We start from the raw sequence: 17,381 nt of genomic DNA, 5'->3' as shown, positions 1-17,381 counted from the left end.
AGACAGAGGGGTCTTCCCAAGGTTTATAAAAACAGTTTTGGGGATTTGGGTTATTTGTTCTCACCTGGATATGTCCATCCATACTTTTGATTGTATTTCTTCCTTTATGTTCTCAGGGGTGTGTGTGTGTATTTATATGGGGAGGGGGCTGTGTGTGTATATTGTTTAAGCACTTACATGATTATCTTCTTTCAAGAATGGTTGGAAAATTTAAGGAAGAAATGGAAAAAGTAACTGGAAGTAATTATTGCATAGTTATCTAAACAAAGGAAAGCTTCTTTTTCCTTCCTTCTTCTCAATCTTATCTTAGCAAGTAAGAATCACCCTGCAAATACTTGAAAAGTGGTATTCCAGTGACCATACCCAATGAGACACTAAATAATTTATACCCTTAGAGTGATTATTACAAGGACTCTGAAGGAAAATGTTAACTATACCATATTATTTGTTTTAGAGATTTTTATTCCCAACTTTTACTCATGGTTCTATGAGCTGTAGTAATTCAGTAATTATATATCTTTATAATGCTGGCATTAAATTTTATTGAAGCTCCTCTAAAAATATGGAAAAGGTTCCCATTTGAAAACTTCTAAATGTCCGTTATTTTTCTCAGAATGACAGACTTACATAAAAACATTACTTAAATCATGCCTTAATTATGTAGAAATTTAGCTAAATTGGTTGATTAATATGAAAGGCATGGGCTTAATTGACAACTTGAAAATACTTTTCTTATGGTAAATTTGATGATGTATTGCTATTTTATTAGGAGAGATGGACTCTTTTCTTACATTATAATACTTTAAAGATTTGAAGCCCAAATTATTCAGAAGCAGTATCATATAGAATAAGCTCATTACAGTTGGGGAGGATGTTTAATGTAGTGTTTAAGAGCACAGAATATGGAACCAGACCACTAGGGTTCAAATCCTAGCCCCGCAGCTTTCTAGCTGAATGATCTTAGACAAGTTCCTTGTGTCTTGGTTTCCACTTCTGTAAAACAGAGATATAAGTAGTAAATGATAGATAGATACTATATTTCATAGGGTTGCTATACAATTGTGGTAAGAATTAAGTGAATTACTATTTATAAAATACTTGTACATATGGTAAGTACAGTCAGTCCTCTGTATCAGCGAGTTTCACGTCCACAGATATGGAAGGCTGACTGTATTTATTGTACTACATCAATTTATAAAAGGGACTTGAGCATCCATGGATTTTGGTATCTGCAGGAGTTCCTGCAACCAGCCCCCCGCGGATACCAAGGGACAACTGTATTCAATAAGTGTACTACTATTATTTGCCATTTTGGCCATCTGTTATCTAGTAAGTCCTGTGTGTATATTGTCAAATAAATTAGTTGCTTACATATTATGGTCCAAAATAAAATATTATTGAATTATAATCTATTTTAACTACTTTTTAAAATTTCTATTTTACTGAAGTGTAAAACTGATTTTTACACTAGTTGATTTTGATTATTTGTTTCTTGTTTGTGTTACAGTTACAAATTATAATACTGTGGTAGAAACAAATTCAGATTCAGATGATGAAGACAAACTCCATATTGTGGAAGAAGACAGTATTACAGATGCAGCAGATTGTGAAGGTGGTGTGCCAGAAGATGACCTGCCAACAGACCAGACAGTGTTACCGGGGAGCAGTGAAAGAGAAGGGAATGCTAAAAGCTGCTGGGAGGGTGATGGTGAGTTTAATTTTTTTTTTTTGTAATATTCTATTCTCTTGATTCTTTTTAAAATATATGTATTAACTGAAAAGATAAATTGGATGAAAAGTTTGAAATGATCAGTCAATTTGTCTGTTAATCAATAGAAGGTGCCCTTCTACTTACCAAAAAGTAGAAGGGCATAATAAAGGTATAATAAAGTTATTTTGAATATTTGTACAAGGCATATAATATATTGAATTTTAGTAGTTGTTTTAACCAGATGAACTTTCCATAATCTGTTGATATAATTGAACCTACCTTTAATTTCATATTGTGACCTCAAAGGAAGAATCTACTTAGAAACCAACAAATTATATTTTGGTACAATAAAATGAGAACATAATTCAATGTGCAGAAATCCCAAACACAGGTAAACCATGGGAATATTTTTAGTGTTTGTAAGTCTCTCTTTATATATATATATATATATATATATATATATATATATATATATATATAAAAATATATAAATGTAAATACACACACACACATGCACACACAGACTTACAGGATTCTCACATATATCATTTTCATATGTATTATATATGTGAGAATCCTGTAAGTACTGCGGTTCTTTTGCTTTAAATTTTTACTCAACTACAATTTTTACTTTCACTAAAGTGAGGTAAGGTTGAGTGGAAGGAGCAGGGAAAATAAGGAGCCCCTCTACTTATTGCCCTTTCAGTGAGTAAACATTGAACGTTTAACCTTCTTCATGTGTCAAATGAATAAACTGGACTGTAGTCTTCTCTTCCAGCTTTAAAATTCCTCCTTTCTACTTTTCCTAATAAACTAACTAAATTATTTAGCCTATCTTGCCAGGATTTAAGCAACAGTGCTATAAAAAACAGGATGTGGAAGTGGCAGGTATTGTGAATTAAAGGGATTGGGGATCAGGAACAGGGGCATCAGCAGAGGCAAAGAGGAACATGCAAGAGATCAAATTCAAGGTCAATCAGAGGAGAAGCTGCCCAGCAGGAGTTCAAATTCAGGGAGGTCATCTAAACACGATATCAAAACTCAGGCTAGACAATCTAGGGAAACGGGTGAGGTATGCAGGTCAGAGAATCTGGATAACCAAATGTGGCAGCTTAGATAAAAGTCCAAATAGTAGGCACAAGGTAGCAGTAGTTAAGATTTCTATAACAGGGCAAATTTTGTAGCTAACAAAGGACTTCTGATATCATGTAATCAGCCCCCTCATTTTATAACGTTGTTCATTTGTCCGTTCAGCAAACTCTGCAGGAATGGGGTTGCAAACTTAAATGAGACTGTCTCTGCATGAAAAGTGCTTATGGCTTAATGGGTGAGAGAGAGAAGTCACAATACATTATAATTTGGCGTAGGTGTAAATTTAGTTGTATGGAAGCATCAAGGAGGAACATCCAAATCAGAGAAAGGAAGAGAAGTCCTAGAAGAAGTTCTGAGTGAAATAGTGCTTGTCTTGAGTTATAATGGACTAGTAGAGGTTAATTAGGCAAAGGAGAGGGAATAGAAGGTGCTTCAAGTAGAAGAAGCAATGTGCATGAAGCCACAGAGGTTTGAGCAACCGGTGTTTGCAGAAAATGAGATCAGAGAGGTAAACAAGGGAAAGAATATGAAGGGCTTTGCATGCTAAGTCAAGGAATTTGAACTTTATCCTGGAAGCTGTGAGAAGAATATCATTGATATGTACTTTAGAATTAAGTCTGGTAGGAATATGGAAAAAGAATTTTAGAGGGAAGGAATCTAGAGGCAGGAGATAGTGCCTTCAGTAAGGAGACTATAAGAATTCAAACAATGATGAGGGTTTTTGAACTAAAGAAATTGCTCTTGGGATGGGAATAAAAGGGAGAGTTTGACAGAAATGTAGGAGGTAGAATATATAAAATTTGGTTAATTCTCTGTGGAAGGTAACTGATAGGGAAGGACTGACATAACTCCCATCTTTCTGGAAAGTAGAACCCAGAGAAGTTAGCTTATTTATTATCACAGCTAGTTAATGGCAGGGGTATTAATCTATTAGACTTTAATTCTGAGCTCAAGACTTTTGGGAGCAAGAGTTTCTTACATATTTCCTGTCTGTGGCCAGAATTGATCCACTGGTGTAGTAGATCCAAAATCTTAATATGGGAGCAAGAAGGAAATGATTTGTCTGGAAAAGGGGGAGGCAAGGAGAATGAAGTAGATGGAGGGAAAAAGAAAGATGAAAAATCAATGAAGAGGTTCTGTTTCTGAAAAATGTTGGGATAGGTTATTTGGACTAACTTTCTTACTGAAAATAACTAATGATGCTAGATTTAAAAATAAATAAATCTTCTTGAAAGCTTTAAAGAGCGTAACTAGATAGTATATTAACAGCTCAAAATCTAAGTGAAGATAGGAGCCCATAGAGGTAAGCAGAACATAGCATAAAAGGCTTTTTGGCTTTGAGGACACTTGCCTAGCCAGGGTAATATAAGATGTGGTTTTCAGACCTCTAAGAAGAAACAAAGCCTAGGACCCCCAAAGAGTTTAATAGCAGATCTCCCCTAGTATGAATTACGTCTTGACCATATGATGATGAACTAAAAGCAAACCCTCTACCATCCCTACCATCTTTAGGAGTTTAACACAGTTGCCTTGACTAGGAATTGGGGGAATGAAGGATTGTCTCTGAGAAGTAGTAACCACAAGCTGTCTTGCATTGATTTACAGCTCAAATTCACATTATTGGGTAGCCTCATAAATCTCAAGCCGTAATTGAGTTTAAAGTGGAACTGCTGCTGATATCCATAGGCACCAAGCTGAAGCAAATATAAATATTTTGGAGGAAAATACATTCATCCTAGCACTACAGAAGTCTCCCAAATAATTTACCAAGAAGACAGCAACATGAGTGAGAATTACCAAAAACAAAAGGAAGAAGAAACTGACCCATAAGGACTTTAATTACTAGAGCTATCTGATACAGATTATAAAATGACTATTTGTCAAGTTTAAAGAAAAAATAGACAAACTTGAAATTATCTGCACTGATTGAATAAAATATAACCAACAGATTTTAAGAAGAACCAAATGGAACTTCTAAAAATGAAAAAAAATAGAGTAATAGAATTCAAATTCAAAGGATGGGTTTAACAGCAAAGTAAATAGAGTTGAAGGAAGAATTAATGAATTGGAAGATAAGGGAAAATTATACTAAATGCAACCCAGAGAGACAGAGATAGGAAAATAGGAAAAACAAGGTAAGAGTCATAAAGGACAGAATGAGAAGTTCCCATATATGTCTTAATTCTAGGAAAAGACAGAATAGGGAAGCAGTGATATATGAAGATATAATGGCTGAGATTTTTTCAGAATTGATGGAGTACAGCAGACTACAGAATCAAGAATCCCAAAAAATCTTAAGAAGGATAAATAAATCTACCCCTAGTCACATTATGGTGAAATTGCAGAACATCTAAGACAAAAAGAAAATTGTTAAAAGTAGACCAAAAAAGTTAGATTGTATTTAAGAGATATTATATTTATTACACTTACCAGATAGACTGACAGCTGAATTCTCAGTAACAACATTAGAAGCCAGACATAGTAAAAAGATGTATACCGATGCAGAATTCTATACTTAGGAACAATATCTCTTAAGAAAGGAGGTGGAATAAGGTAACAAGTTCAAACAAGTGTCAGGCAATGAAAACAGAAAATTTGTTATCAGTAGACTGTTACTGAAACAAATTTTAAAGGATATATTTTAGGCATGATCAAAGAAATCCTTGATAGAAGGTCTGAGATATAAGAGCAGAGAAAATGGTAAATATATGGTAAAGATAGATAAACATCTAGTATTTCCCAATCAAATACTAACAAAAAAAGGGGTATAGCTAATTATAGATATCAACTTTAAGACTAAAAGCATTATTATAGATAATAGGATTACTTTATAATGATGAAAGATTAAATTCTCATTAATAAGATATTATTTTAAATGTGTTTGTACCTAATAATAAGGCCTCAAAAATATATAAAGAAAAAATAGGCAATCTACAAAGAGGAAAAGACAAATCTACAGTTGTGGAAGATTTAACATACCTCTGTTAGTCATTGATGGAATAATCACACAAAACTAATGAGAATATAGATTTGAAAATATGCATAAGATATATAGACAATGTACTTAGTAATTGCAAAATAAATATTTTTTCAAGCCATATGGAATATTTATAAAAATTGAACTATCTATACAGGATCATAAAGCAAATCGCAACAAATTTCAAAGGATAAAATCATACAGAGCATGTTCCTGAACACAATACAATTAAACTAGAAAATAATAAGATAAAGAGAAAATTATGTTTGGAAATTTTAAGAAACACACTTTTGAATGTATGTTTACATGTTAATAAAGAAATCGTAATGAAAATGAGGAAATACTTTGAACTTTGAATACTTTGAATGATAAAAGTATTACACATCGGGCCAGCCCAGTGGTGTAGTGGTTAAGCTTTCGTGCTCCACTTCAGTGGCACGGGGTTCACTGGTGCAGATTTTGGGCGCAGGCCTACACACTGCTCATCAAGCCGTACTGTGGTGGCGTCCCATATACAAAGTGGAGGAAGATGGGCACAGATGTTAGCTCCGTGACAATATTCCTCAAGCAAAGAGAGGAGGATTGGCAACAGATGTTAGCTCAGGGCCAATCTTCCTCACACACACAAAAAAATTAATTAATTAAAAAATATATATTACATATCAAAATTTGTAGGAAGTGGTTAAAGCAGTTTTTAGAGGAAAATTTTTAAAGCCTTAAGTACATATTTTAGAGAAGGTTCTGGTAAAAGTTAATGAGCTAAGCATCTATGTCAAGAACTTAGAAAAAGAACAGCAAACTGAGCTGTTTGAAAGTAAAAAAAACAAAAGTAATAGAAAATTGAAAATAAGCATACAATACAAAAGATCAGCATAGGCAAAACTTTATTCTTTGAACACTATTAACAAACCTTTGACAAGTTTGATCAAGGTAAAAGAAGAGAAAACATAAATAGCCAAAATCAAGAACAAAAAAGAGGACATAACTACAGATACTACAGATATTGAAAAGTTAATAGGGGATAATGTGAAAAACTGTATGCCAGTAAATTTGAAAATGTGGATAAGATGTTAGATATTCTTAACCAAACTGGTTCAGGAAGAACTGGAAAACATGAATAGTCCTATAACCTCTAAAGAAATTGAGTTGGTGGTAAAAAATATTCCCACAAAGGTATGGTGAAGATACGGAGCAACTGAAACTATCATACATTGCTCATAGGATTGCAAATGGTATGCCCACTCTGGAAAACAGTTTGGCAGTTTATTATAAAGTTAAATATACACTTACCATATGACCCAGCAATCCCACTCCTTCGTATATTCCCTAGGGAAATAAAAACTTAGGTTCACATGAAAACTTGTATACTAATGTTTATACAAGCTCTATTTGTAATTGCCAAAAACTGGAAAAAAGCCATTGTCCTTCAACAGGTGAAATGATGAGGAAACTATGGTACATCCATACAATGGAATACTACTTATCGATAAGAAGGAACAAACTGTTGATATAAGCAATAACTTAGATGAATCTCAAAGGCATTATGCTGAGTGAAAGAAGCCAGTTTCAAAAGGTTACATACTATATGATTCCATTTATATAATATTTTCAAAAAGACAAACTATATGCTGGATAACAAATCAGGAGTTGCCAGGTGCTAGAAGGAGAGAGTGTGACTATAAAGGGACAGCACTGGAGAGTTTGGGGAATGATGGAACTGTTCTGTATCTTGATTTTGGTGATAGTTACATGATTCTATACACCTGTTAAAATTCATAGAACCATACACCAAATGAGAAAACAATAATTTTTCTTTATGGCAATTTATATCTGTGTATATGTGTGTGTGTATATGTGTGTATGTATATATATATTTTTTTCTCTTCTGCAAAGAAAACTCTAGCCCAGATAGCATCACTAGTAAGTTCTTCTAAACATTCAGGGAGCTAATAATTCCAGTTTTAGACAACTCTTCCAAAGACTAATATAAGACGGAAGACTCCCCAACTCTTTAAATGAGGCTACCATAATCTTGATACTAAACCAGATAAATATAAGAAGGGAAAATTACAGGCTTGCTCAGAATACATACACAGAAATCCCAAACAAAATATTAGCTATATAATATATATGTATGTACATGTATGTAATGCAAGATCAGAAGCCAACTTAAAAATACCACTATACCAGACTTAGGAACAATGAAATATTCATCTCAACAGACACAGAAAAAACATTTTAGTAAAATTCAGTACCTATGTATGTATATCATAAACGCTAACAAACTAGGAAGAGAGAGTACTTCTTTGATCTGATAAAGTATGTCTATGTAAAATCTATCACGGACATCATACTTAATGATAAAATGTTGAAGACTTTTCCCTTGCGATCAGGAACAAGGTAATGATGTCCATTATCACCACTTTCATCAGCCTTGTATTGGAGGTGCTACCCAGTGCAATAAGACAAGAAAATAATTCAATAAAGGTAGGAATTAGAAAGGAAAAAACAAAACTCTTATTATTTATAGATGATACAACTGTATATAAAAAAAGATTACAGGTAAATTATTAGAACTACTAATAAGAGAATTTGACAAGTTTTCTGGATTCAAACCATATACAGAATTTAAAGTAATTCTTATATATCGGTAAGAGTTATAAAACAAAAATAGATGTGTAAGGCCACATGAAAAAATTATAAACTTTTATTAAAGGTGTTAGCAAATACCTCAGTAAATGGAGAAATATATCATGTTCATGGATTAGAAGACTCAGTATTTTTTTTTTTAGCTAAACTCCAGACATGATTTGGAATTCACTAATTTTTCCATTAACGTCCTGTTGTTCCAGGATCTAGCCCAGGGGTCCACATTGCAGTTAGTTATGTCTCCTTAGTCTCCTCTGGTCTATGACAGTTTATCAGTCTTGTTTTTCATGATCTTAACAGTTTTGAGGAGTACTTTCTGGTATTTTGTGGAACATTCCTCAATTTGGGTTTGTCTGATATTTTTCTCACAATTAGACTGAGGGTGTGAGATTTTGTAAAGAATAACACAGTGGTAAAGTACCCTTCTCCCTTCTCGTCGCTGTACCTCCAGGAGTACATGATAGCCACCTGACATCACTGTGCTTTTTAACCTGGCATGTGAGGAATAGCCAGGAGGCTCATGAGCAGGGTGAGGGAGGGAGAGATTAGTAGAAATGAAGCCAGAGAGGTAATGGAATGCCAGAACATTTAAAGGTCTTATGAGCTACTGGAAACACATTTACTTTTATTGAAATGAGGAGACAGAAGAAGTGTTATAATTTTATTTTCATTTTGGAAGGATCACTCTGGCTTCTTATTGAGAATAAAATATAGAGGGCAAGGGTAGGAGCAGGAAGACTAGTAAGGAGGTCGTTACAAGAATCTAAGGTGGCAGCTTGAATGAGGATAGTAGCCATAGAGATAGTGAGAAGGTATTAAATTCTGTTTATATTTTCAAAGTAGAATCAATAGGGTTTATTGACGGATTAGATCAGGATTGTGAGAGAAAGAGGAACTTAAAATGATTCCATGGTTCTTCCATTTTATGGTTAGATTTGGAGGGAGTCTAACTATGAGACACTTATCACTCTTAATCTTGTTAGAACCCGTCCCACTTGTATCTGCTTTTGATTCTGACTCTGTCATTTGTCATGTCTCTTTCCCTCCTGTCATCCAGAAATATGACAAGTAGGGCCAAGGACAGAACCAGTGGCATGGCACTAGCTTTTTCTTCTATTGTCATCATTCTATAAACCACCACTTTTTGAATAAATTTATTCAACATTTTTAATCCATCATGTCTTCAAAAATAAATATCATAAGATCATGTCTCCTAGTAATAATGTCAATAATGGATATGACTTTTTTTCAGTGAACCCATCCTGGATGCTAGTGATCAATGTTTTTTTCCTTTTTAAGTGTGCACACACACGCGGAAACACACGCAGACGATACTTTTATAATCTATTCTAGAAAACATTCTCAGGATGGAAATTAAATATCTCTGATCTATAGTTTACAAACAAGGTCAGAAGTAGACTATGCAAATTAAATGACATTTTCCCATGTCTCCTAATCTCCACTGTTCCTCAAAGATCATAACCAGGTCAGTGATTTATTTTCAAAGGCTTTTATGTTTTCTGAAAATATTTTATATGAGCCAGGAGACCAAGTGTTTTTGTATCTAACCCAAGTTTTGATTCTCTTTGCTTCTTGAACTTCATACTTTCTAGAAGAGGAGATCAAAACTAATTCTTTTAGTTCCTGATTGCCAGTAGGATTTGAGTCCAAACTCTTAAGCATGACAGGCAAGGCCCCTGACAGTCCAGCTCCACTTTTTCTTCCCAGACTTGATTTTGTATCGCTTCCTTTGTCCATACTCTTTCATTCCTCTAAGTCTTTGCATATCCTAATTCCTCTATCTTGCATGTCCTTCTCTTCCTTTTCTGTCACCTTCTCTATAAACCATTGCCTGACACCCAGAGACATACAGTCAATAAGTGGTCTGCAAAGCTACCATTGTTCATAGCTTTTACACATCGTAATGTGATTGACTGATCACTCTGTTCACTAAAAAAATTCTTGAGGGTAGAGACTGTATCTTATTGATCTCTGTCTTTTACCGTTAATGCCTAGTACATATTAGATGCTTAAGAAATCTCCTACGAATAAGGGAATGAGTAAGACATTTTCCTTTTCTTATTTTTAATCTTCATAAGTTATATCATCAATTTCAAGAAAATTGTTTTTCCCTTTCTTCTTTCCTTAGCATAATGAGAGCTTCAGTTCTTTTTCATTTTTTATCTTCTTGACACTATTTGGACCTTACATTGTCTAAACTCCTATCTCCATTCTTGGTTATGACATTCTTTCTGCTCTTTGTAAATATACTTTCTAAATCTGAGCTACGTGGCAGCTCCATCTGTGTGACACTTGTCTTTTTTTCTTTTCTTAAGAAACATTTTTTATATAAAATATGAATAGAGAATAAGGACTTTTCTTGGCCCATGTGTAAGGCATCTAGGAAGTAGTAAAATAAGATAATCACTTAATCCTTTATCAACTGTTTTAAAAAGAACTATAGAGACTTCTGCTTCTAGAAAGATAGAATAGATATACTTTTCCCTATTCCTCCTGCTAAGTACAGTCAAAATCTCTGGGCATTACATATAAAACAAACATAAGAAGACTCTGAAAGATGGAAAGAAGGAGAACAGGCTGGGGACCTCAAGACCCAAGGAACAACACAGCAGTGAGTTTCTGGGTTTTCTTTAGCTTATGTATCCCTCATTTATATCCCTCATAGATCAGACTGGGTACTGGAGAAGCTAACACCTCAACAGGTGCACACACACACACAAAAAAAAAAGCTTGAAGAAAATCTGCTTTCTCTAGCTAAGGGACCAGAAAAGAGGCAGCCTAGTGAGACGAACGTTTAGACAGTAACTGCTCTACTCCAGCCAAATACAACAGAAAAAACTGCAGCCCCACTCCCCATTCTCACCAGCAGAGACTGAGTGGGGAGCCTTTGACTTCCACCCTCACTAAAATGAGGCACCCAGACTCCCACCATGGTGGTGTCAGAGAAGGCCAAGTAGGGAGCCAGGACTTTCATCTCTACCAAGCAGTAACAGGAGTCTCCCCTTGCCCCCGTGGTGCCGGTGGAAACCACGTGGGGAGCCTGGACTTCCATATCACCCCACCTAGTGGTAACAAGGCATCCCTTCCTCTCCCTGCTGGCGTGTGTCAGAGGAAGCCTAATGGAGATTCAAGGCTTTCACACTGTCCAGAGGTAACGAGGCCACCTTTCCCCCGCCCATGGTGTCAGCAGAAGCTACATGGGGAGCAGTAACGAGGCGCCCTTGCCCCTCTCAGCCACAGGGTATCAACAGAGGCCTACTGGGGAGCCTAAACTCGCAACCCCGGTTGACAGTAATGAGGAGCCCCTCTCCTGAGGCAGGGAACAGAAGCTGAGAGAGGAGCCTGGACTTCCACCCCCAGTTGCCAGTGATGGGCCAGTGCCTTCCTTCTCATAGGAAGCCTGCTAAAACAAATTTAAATAAGATCTGCTGTCTCTCTCTCCTTACATAATAACTAAAATGTCCAGGTTTCATTTAAAAGTCATCAGTCATAGCAAGAACCAGCAAAGTTTCAACTAAATTAGAAAAGAAAATCAACAGACACTAACACTGAGGTGACAAGGATGTTAGGATTATGTAACATGGATTATCATGGATTGCAGCCATCATAAAAGTGCTTCAACAAGCAATTATGAACGTGCTTCAAACTAAAAAATACTAAGTCTAGGGGCTGGCCCGGTTGCCAGCTTAGTGGTTAAGCTCATGCGCTCCACTTCAGTGGCCTGGGCTTCACGGGTTTGGATCCCAGGCACAGACCTATGAACCACTCATCAAGCCATGCTGTGGCAGTGTCCCACATACAAAGTAGAGGAAGATTGGCACAGATGTTAGCTCAGGGACAGTCTTCCTCAAGCAAAAAGAGGAAGATTGGCAACAGATTGGCTAACACTCAGGGCCAATCTTTCTCACCAAAAAAAAAAAAAAGAAAGGAAAAAAATACTAAGTATTGACAAAAAAATGGAAAATATAAAGAAGCAACAAATGGAAAATTTAAAACTGAAAAATACAATAACTAAAATTTAAAAAAAAAAACTCTTTAGATAGGCTCATTAGCAGAATGGAAGGACAGAGGAAAGAATCAGTGAAGTTGGAGATAGAACAACAGAATTTACCCAGTATGAACAAAAGAAAAAAAAATAGACTGGAAAAACAGAACAGAGTCTAAGCGACCTGTTTGGATCTGATGTTTATGTCATCAGAATTCCAGGAGGAGAAAAGAGAGAGAACAGGGCTGAAAAAGTCTTCAAAGAAATAATGACTGAAATTTTCCAAAATTTGACAAAAGACATAAACCTACACTCTAAACAGGGTAAACCCAAAGAAATCCACACCAAGACACATTACAGTCAAACTCCTGAAAACTAAAAACAAAGAAAAAGTCTTGAAAGCAGAGAGAGAGAGAAAAGTAATTACCTACAGAGGAAAAACCTGAATGACAGCAATTTCTCACAAGAAACCATGGAGGCCAGCCAGAAGTGGGACCCTTTTCAAATGCTGAATAAAAAGAATTATCAACTTAGAATTCTATTACAGAGAAAATATCCTTTAAGAATGAGGAAATGAGGACATTTTCAAATGAAGGAACACTAAGAGTGTTTGTCACCAGCAAACCTACCCTAAATGAATGGCTAAAAGAAGCTATCTAAACAGAAAGGAAGTGATAAAAGAAGGAATCTTGGAATATCAGGAAGGAAGAAAGAACAATGGAAACAATAAAAATATGGCTATATACAATAAAATTTACTTCTAGAGTTTTCTCAATTATGTCTGATGATGAAGCAAAAAATATTGTGAGTAGATAAAATTAATAAAATGTGTGGTAAATATCAGCACTTACTAATTTATATTATATACAAGCTACCTAAAAAGTTATATTTGACCATATCTTATGGTAAATTTAATGCCCAAGTCATAGAGTATATAGAATTACACAATAATTCCTACCTTAACATAACTATTTTCATTTGAGCTATTATTGTTCAACGTGCATTATATTATAGTGAGCATTCTCAGACCCTGAAAACTACTTAAAACTGCTATAAAGAAAAAACCCTCTATTTGAAGATTTGTTCCTTTCATAAATAAACTACATTTCTAAACCTATATTAAGTGCTAATTCTAGGCTTTACTTCACCGAATTAAAAAAAAAAATTAAAGGTTTGTGTGTGTCACACCATGTTCAAAACTATCTTGCCTACCAAGTAAAACCAATAAACACAAAACTGTGTTCCTTGGATAAACAATTTTGACCAAAGTAAAAAATCAGTATCAGACACTGAAAACCACAAATCAAGATAACTCTGGCATTCCACCAGTTAAAAAGTCTCCTTGCCCATATATATGGTGATGAACAAACAAAAATGTACAACCCAAAATTTCACAATGTTATAAACTATTAAAACATCAATAAAAAAAAATATGCCTTAAAAACAAAAAAAATCTCCTTTCCCATTGCTAGAGTTTAAAATGTCTGTAAAGGGCCGGCTCCGTGGCTTAGCGGTTAAGTGCGCGTGCTCTGATGCTGGCGGCCCGGGTTCGGATCCCGGGCGCGCCCCGAGGCACCACTTCTCCGTCCAACGCGAGGCCGAGTCCCACGTACAGCGACTGGAAGGATGTGAACCTATGACATGCAACTATCTACTGGGGCTTTGGGGGGAAAAAAATGAATAAATAAAATCTTTAAAATGTCTGTAAAAATGTGCACAGCAGATTTGCAACACTGCCCAGTGACGCAGGGCAACCAAGACTTCTTGCTAGAGTACTGATTCAGAGTCCTCAGTAAATTAATTTAAATTCATGAATACCAAAGTTAGTAACTCTTAATAGTTCATTTAGTTGGTTACTGTTAAGTGGCCATTAGTCTTGAGTTCAAATTAAAGTTTATGTAACAAGCCTTCAGATCCAGAGAATTTCTATCCTCAAATTGTTTTATTGCTCCTCAAGATGATCCTTGTGACTGAATTTGAAAACTTATCTGCCAAATTGGACATCGTTGTCCAAATCAACCAGATCTTGAAGCAGAAACAGAAAACTTGAGTTACCACAAGAGGAGCTTGCTCTATGGGGCAGTCCACATACGTGGCAGAGTGCCACTGTGTTCACAGTTACTTTCAGGTTCCGCTCTTTGATGAGACCCATCTGCACTGCTTTTCTTGTGTTCTTTACTTTTTGGTGGATCCTATTAATAAACTACTACCCAAAGTAAAAAACTGTAGGATGTCTTGATCATATCACTATTATAACTTCAAGAAGACATAAATAAGTAAAATTTCCTGCTATTGAAGAAAGAGATTAGCACTGTTTTGCTTAGAAACTAGAGTAGCTGCAACTTAGGTCTTCAGAAGGCAGGTTAGAAGGCCAGTTGCTCAATGAAGAGTTTCCTGTCTAGTTACTTGAGGATGAGCAAGGAGTAGTGAAGCAAAGGCACTGTAACATTGCTGAGCTAAAGGAAGCCACACCATCTATACCAATTAGTTACTTGAAAGATTTTTAAGGAAAAGGGGAAACAATAAAGAAGAAAGTAGGCAGTGACACGTAGCTGTGCTAGACACCAGCACATGAAATTGGAATTCACAGATCTGTAGTATGGTATAAATCAAGGCTCTCAGGTATACTGGAAAATCTAGTATGCTATTGAAATGGCAACTATGTCATAAGTACTTTTAAAAAGCTGTTCTTATCTGTGAATGAAATCTCAAGTTAGGATCAAGTTCTAGAAGAATATAGAAGAAGCAGTATTTTTATTGTAGATATTAAACAAACTAGGACATGTTCACCTTCAAAAATAAACAAAATTTCTTGGTTAATTAAGTCCTATTGTCTTAAAATACTCTCAACTTTAAATTTTCTTTGCAGGGAAGATAGTATAACTTGGCAGTGTTCCAACACATCTATACTCATCTTACAAGAGCTTCTTGTGGTTCAGCTGAAAACTCTCATGCTTGTGTCAGTTAAACGTTTTTAAATATACACACTCTTACTTTTGAGACACCTGTTTATAGGCCCTTCATTCTTTTAGTTTCTAAAAGGTATATAAAACTAATCTGATAATATAAAATATTGTTTAATATGTTAGGTTTTTCTCAATGTTTTTAAAAATGATCCAGGTAATAATGACTTAAACATTTTTCTGATTTGAAGTTTTCAAAACTCTAGAAATTTATATGTTTACAAAATTCTAAGGCAATGAAAACTTCTTTGTAATAAAAATATTTAAAATTCTGATCTTATAGTCCATAGCAGTAAGGCTTTCTTGGGCACAAGTTATAATAAAATATGATGTCATCTGTGCAAAGAATGCATCAATCACTTATAACTCAGCACTGAACCAAACTGTACTCATCTCTCAGGATCCGGTTTAACCTCCTCTTTGGAATCTTTGTCAGCTGAAGGTACGGTGTGTGATGTGGAGAAAGCTCAGCGCACGGCTTCTAGTCCTCGCTGTACCACTCTGTTCCTTGACTTTCACTTTTGTATCTGTAAAATGAAAAAACTGGGCCAGGTGACCCAGAGGTATTTTTTAGCTTTACTTATAGGGGATCCAATTCCATTTCCACTAAATGTACGGCACTAATGTTTAAGTACCTCTACGGATCTCAGTATTGAGAGGTGGCACTAATGAAGGAGTTCGGGCTTTTCCCCCCAGTGCTGAACCTCAGTTGTACAACTCGCCCTCTTTAAAATTGTGATCAAACAAATCTGCTACCCAGAGTAAAGTGTGTATAGTTCTTTTTGTCATTAGCCTTACAGTATATATTCAAAATATTGTTTTCCAAAGTTGCTCAGGTTATTTCTTATCTTCCCCATCCCCTTCAATGTGTCATGTAATTCATTTATAATACAGTTAGGTTCATTTGTTACTGTTGGCATTTCATTCTTCATTCTCCTTGTCTGCTGAGTGAGTTAAATTATTTATTTTTTGTGTATGGGAAACTGCCATGGTTATGAAGGTAAGCTACAAAAAGGTATACTCAGAGAAGTGTCACCCTCCATGCCTAGTGCCCTGTCTCCATTTTCCCTCTAGTTAATAAATGCATTTCTCACAAAGATGGGTTATTCTGAAAGTACTTTATGTGTATACTAGGATTGAACAAATAAGTAAATATATTGAGGATAATGAGACCCAGATTTCTCACTGTCAGAGAAAGAAGTTACAAATAAGGGAAAAGGAGAAGACTGGAATAAACCTTGTGGTGTTCAATTGGAATTGGAGGTTTATCGGTATGAACTCATGGTTCTTAATATATGTAAAGATAGATACAAAAATAGAGATGGTGTATATGCAGGTGTTAGGGTGCATACATATATGTCCTAGCTCTGTCTGCTGAGAATGCATAGAAGCAGTGACACCCCGTAGCAGTGAGCATATCTAGTGCCCAGATCTGGGATTCAAATACCATTCTCCAATAGAAGATACTCAAGGCTCCTTGCAGAAATAGCTGATTCTAGAACTGAGGTAGGGAAAATATAAGATAAACCTGGAACAATAAGTAAGAAAGTACTAAAATAAAAGGATGAAGGCATGTCAGAAGGACACAAGAGCCAAGGATCTCCCAATGGCCAAATCTGGAACAATTTTAGCAGCAAAATAAATAATGATAGTATTGGATTATAATCTATAGAATAAAATAAATATCCATGCATTTGTATTGATATAAATACTTAAATAAATACATAGGGGAGAAGGGAAAGTCCTTTCTTGTAGTATAATTCCAGTGATAAATTAAGAAGTAATTGGGGAAATGGAAAGGCACTGTTAGGCAAACACCATGGTAATAATTGTTGCAGGCAAGAATCATCAATGGATGCTAAAATTAGTGAGTGAAAGTATAATGAGAAAAAAGGATATTTGCATAATCTCAAAATATTTCCCCACCAGATAATTATAGATTATAAAGAAAGACATAATAACTAGTATTAAGAAACCTGGCCG

General features: G+C 35.3%; 1 protein-coding gene across 2 annotated transcripts in view; it reads left to right on the top strand.

Annotated features, from left to right (window-relative positions):
* ZEB1 (zinc finger E-box binding homeobox 1) overlaps positions 1-17,381 on the top strand; it is a 180,937-nt gene that overhangs the window by 122,192 nt on the left and 41,364 nt on the right. For both annotated transcript variants that reach the window (XM_014783560.2, XM_004425250.2), the window contains exon 2: positions 1,508-1,708. In XM_014783560.2, the coding sequence (XP_014639046.1) occupies positions 1,508-1,708 (201 nt within the window). The remainder of the gene's footprint in view (positions 1-1,507; positions 1,709-17,381) is intronic.

Source organism: Ceratotherium simum, chromosome 32, assembly GCF_057802395.1.
Source record: "Ceratotherium simum simum isolate JZ-2026a chromosome 32, ASM5780239v1, whole genome shotgun sequence".
Lineage (NCBI taxonomy): Eukaryota > Metazoa > Chordata > Mammalia > Perissodactyla > Rhinocerotidae > Ceratotherium > Ceratotherium simum.
This window is presented reverse-complemented; position numbering and strand designations above follow the sequence as displayed.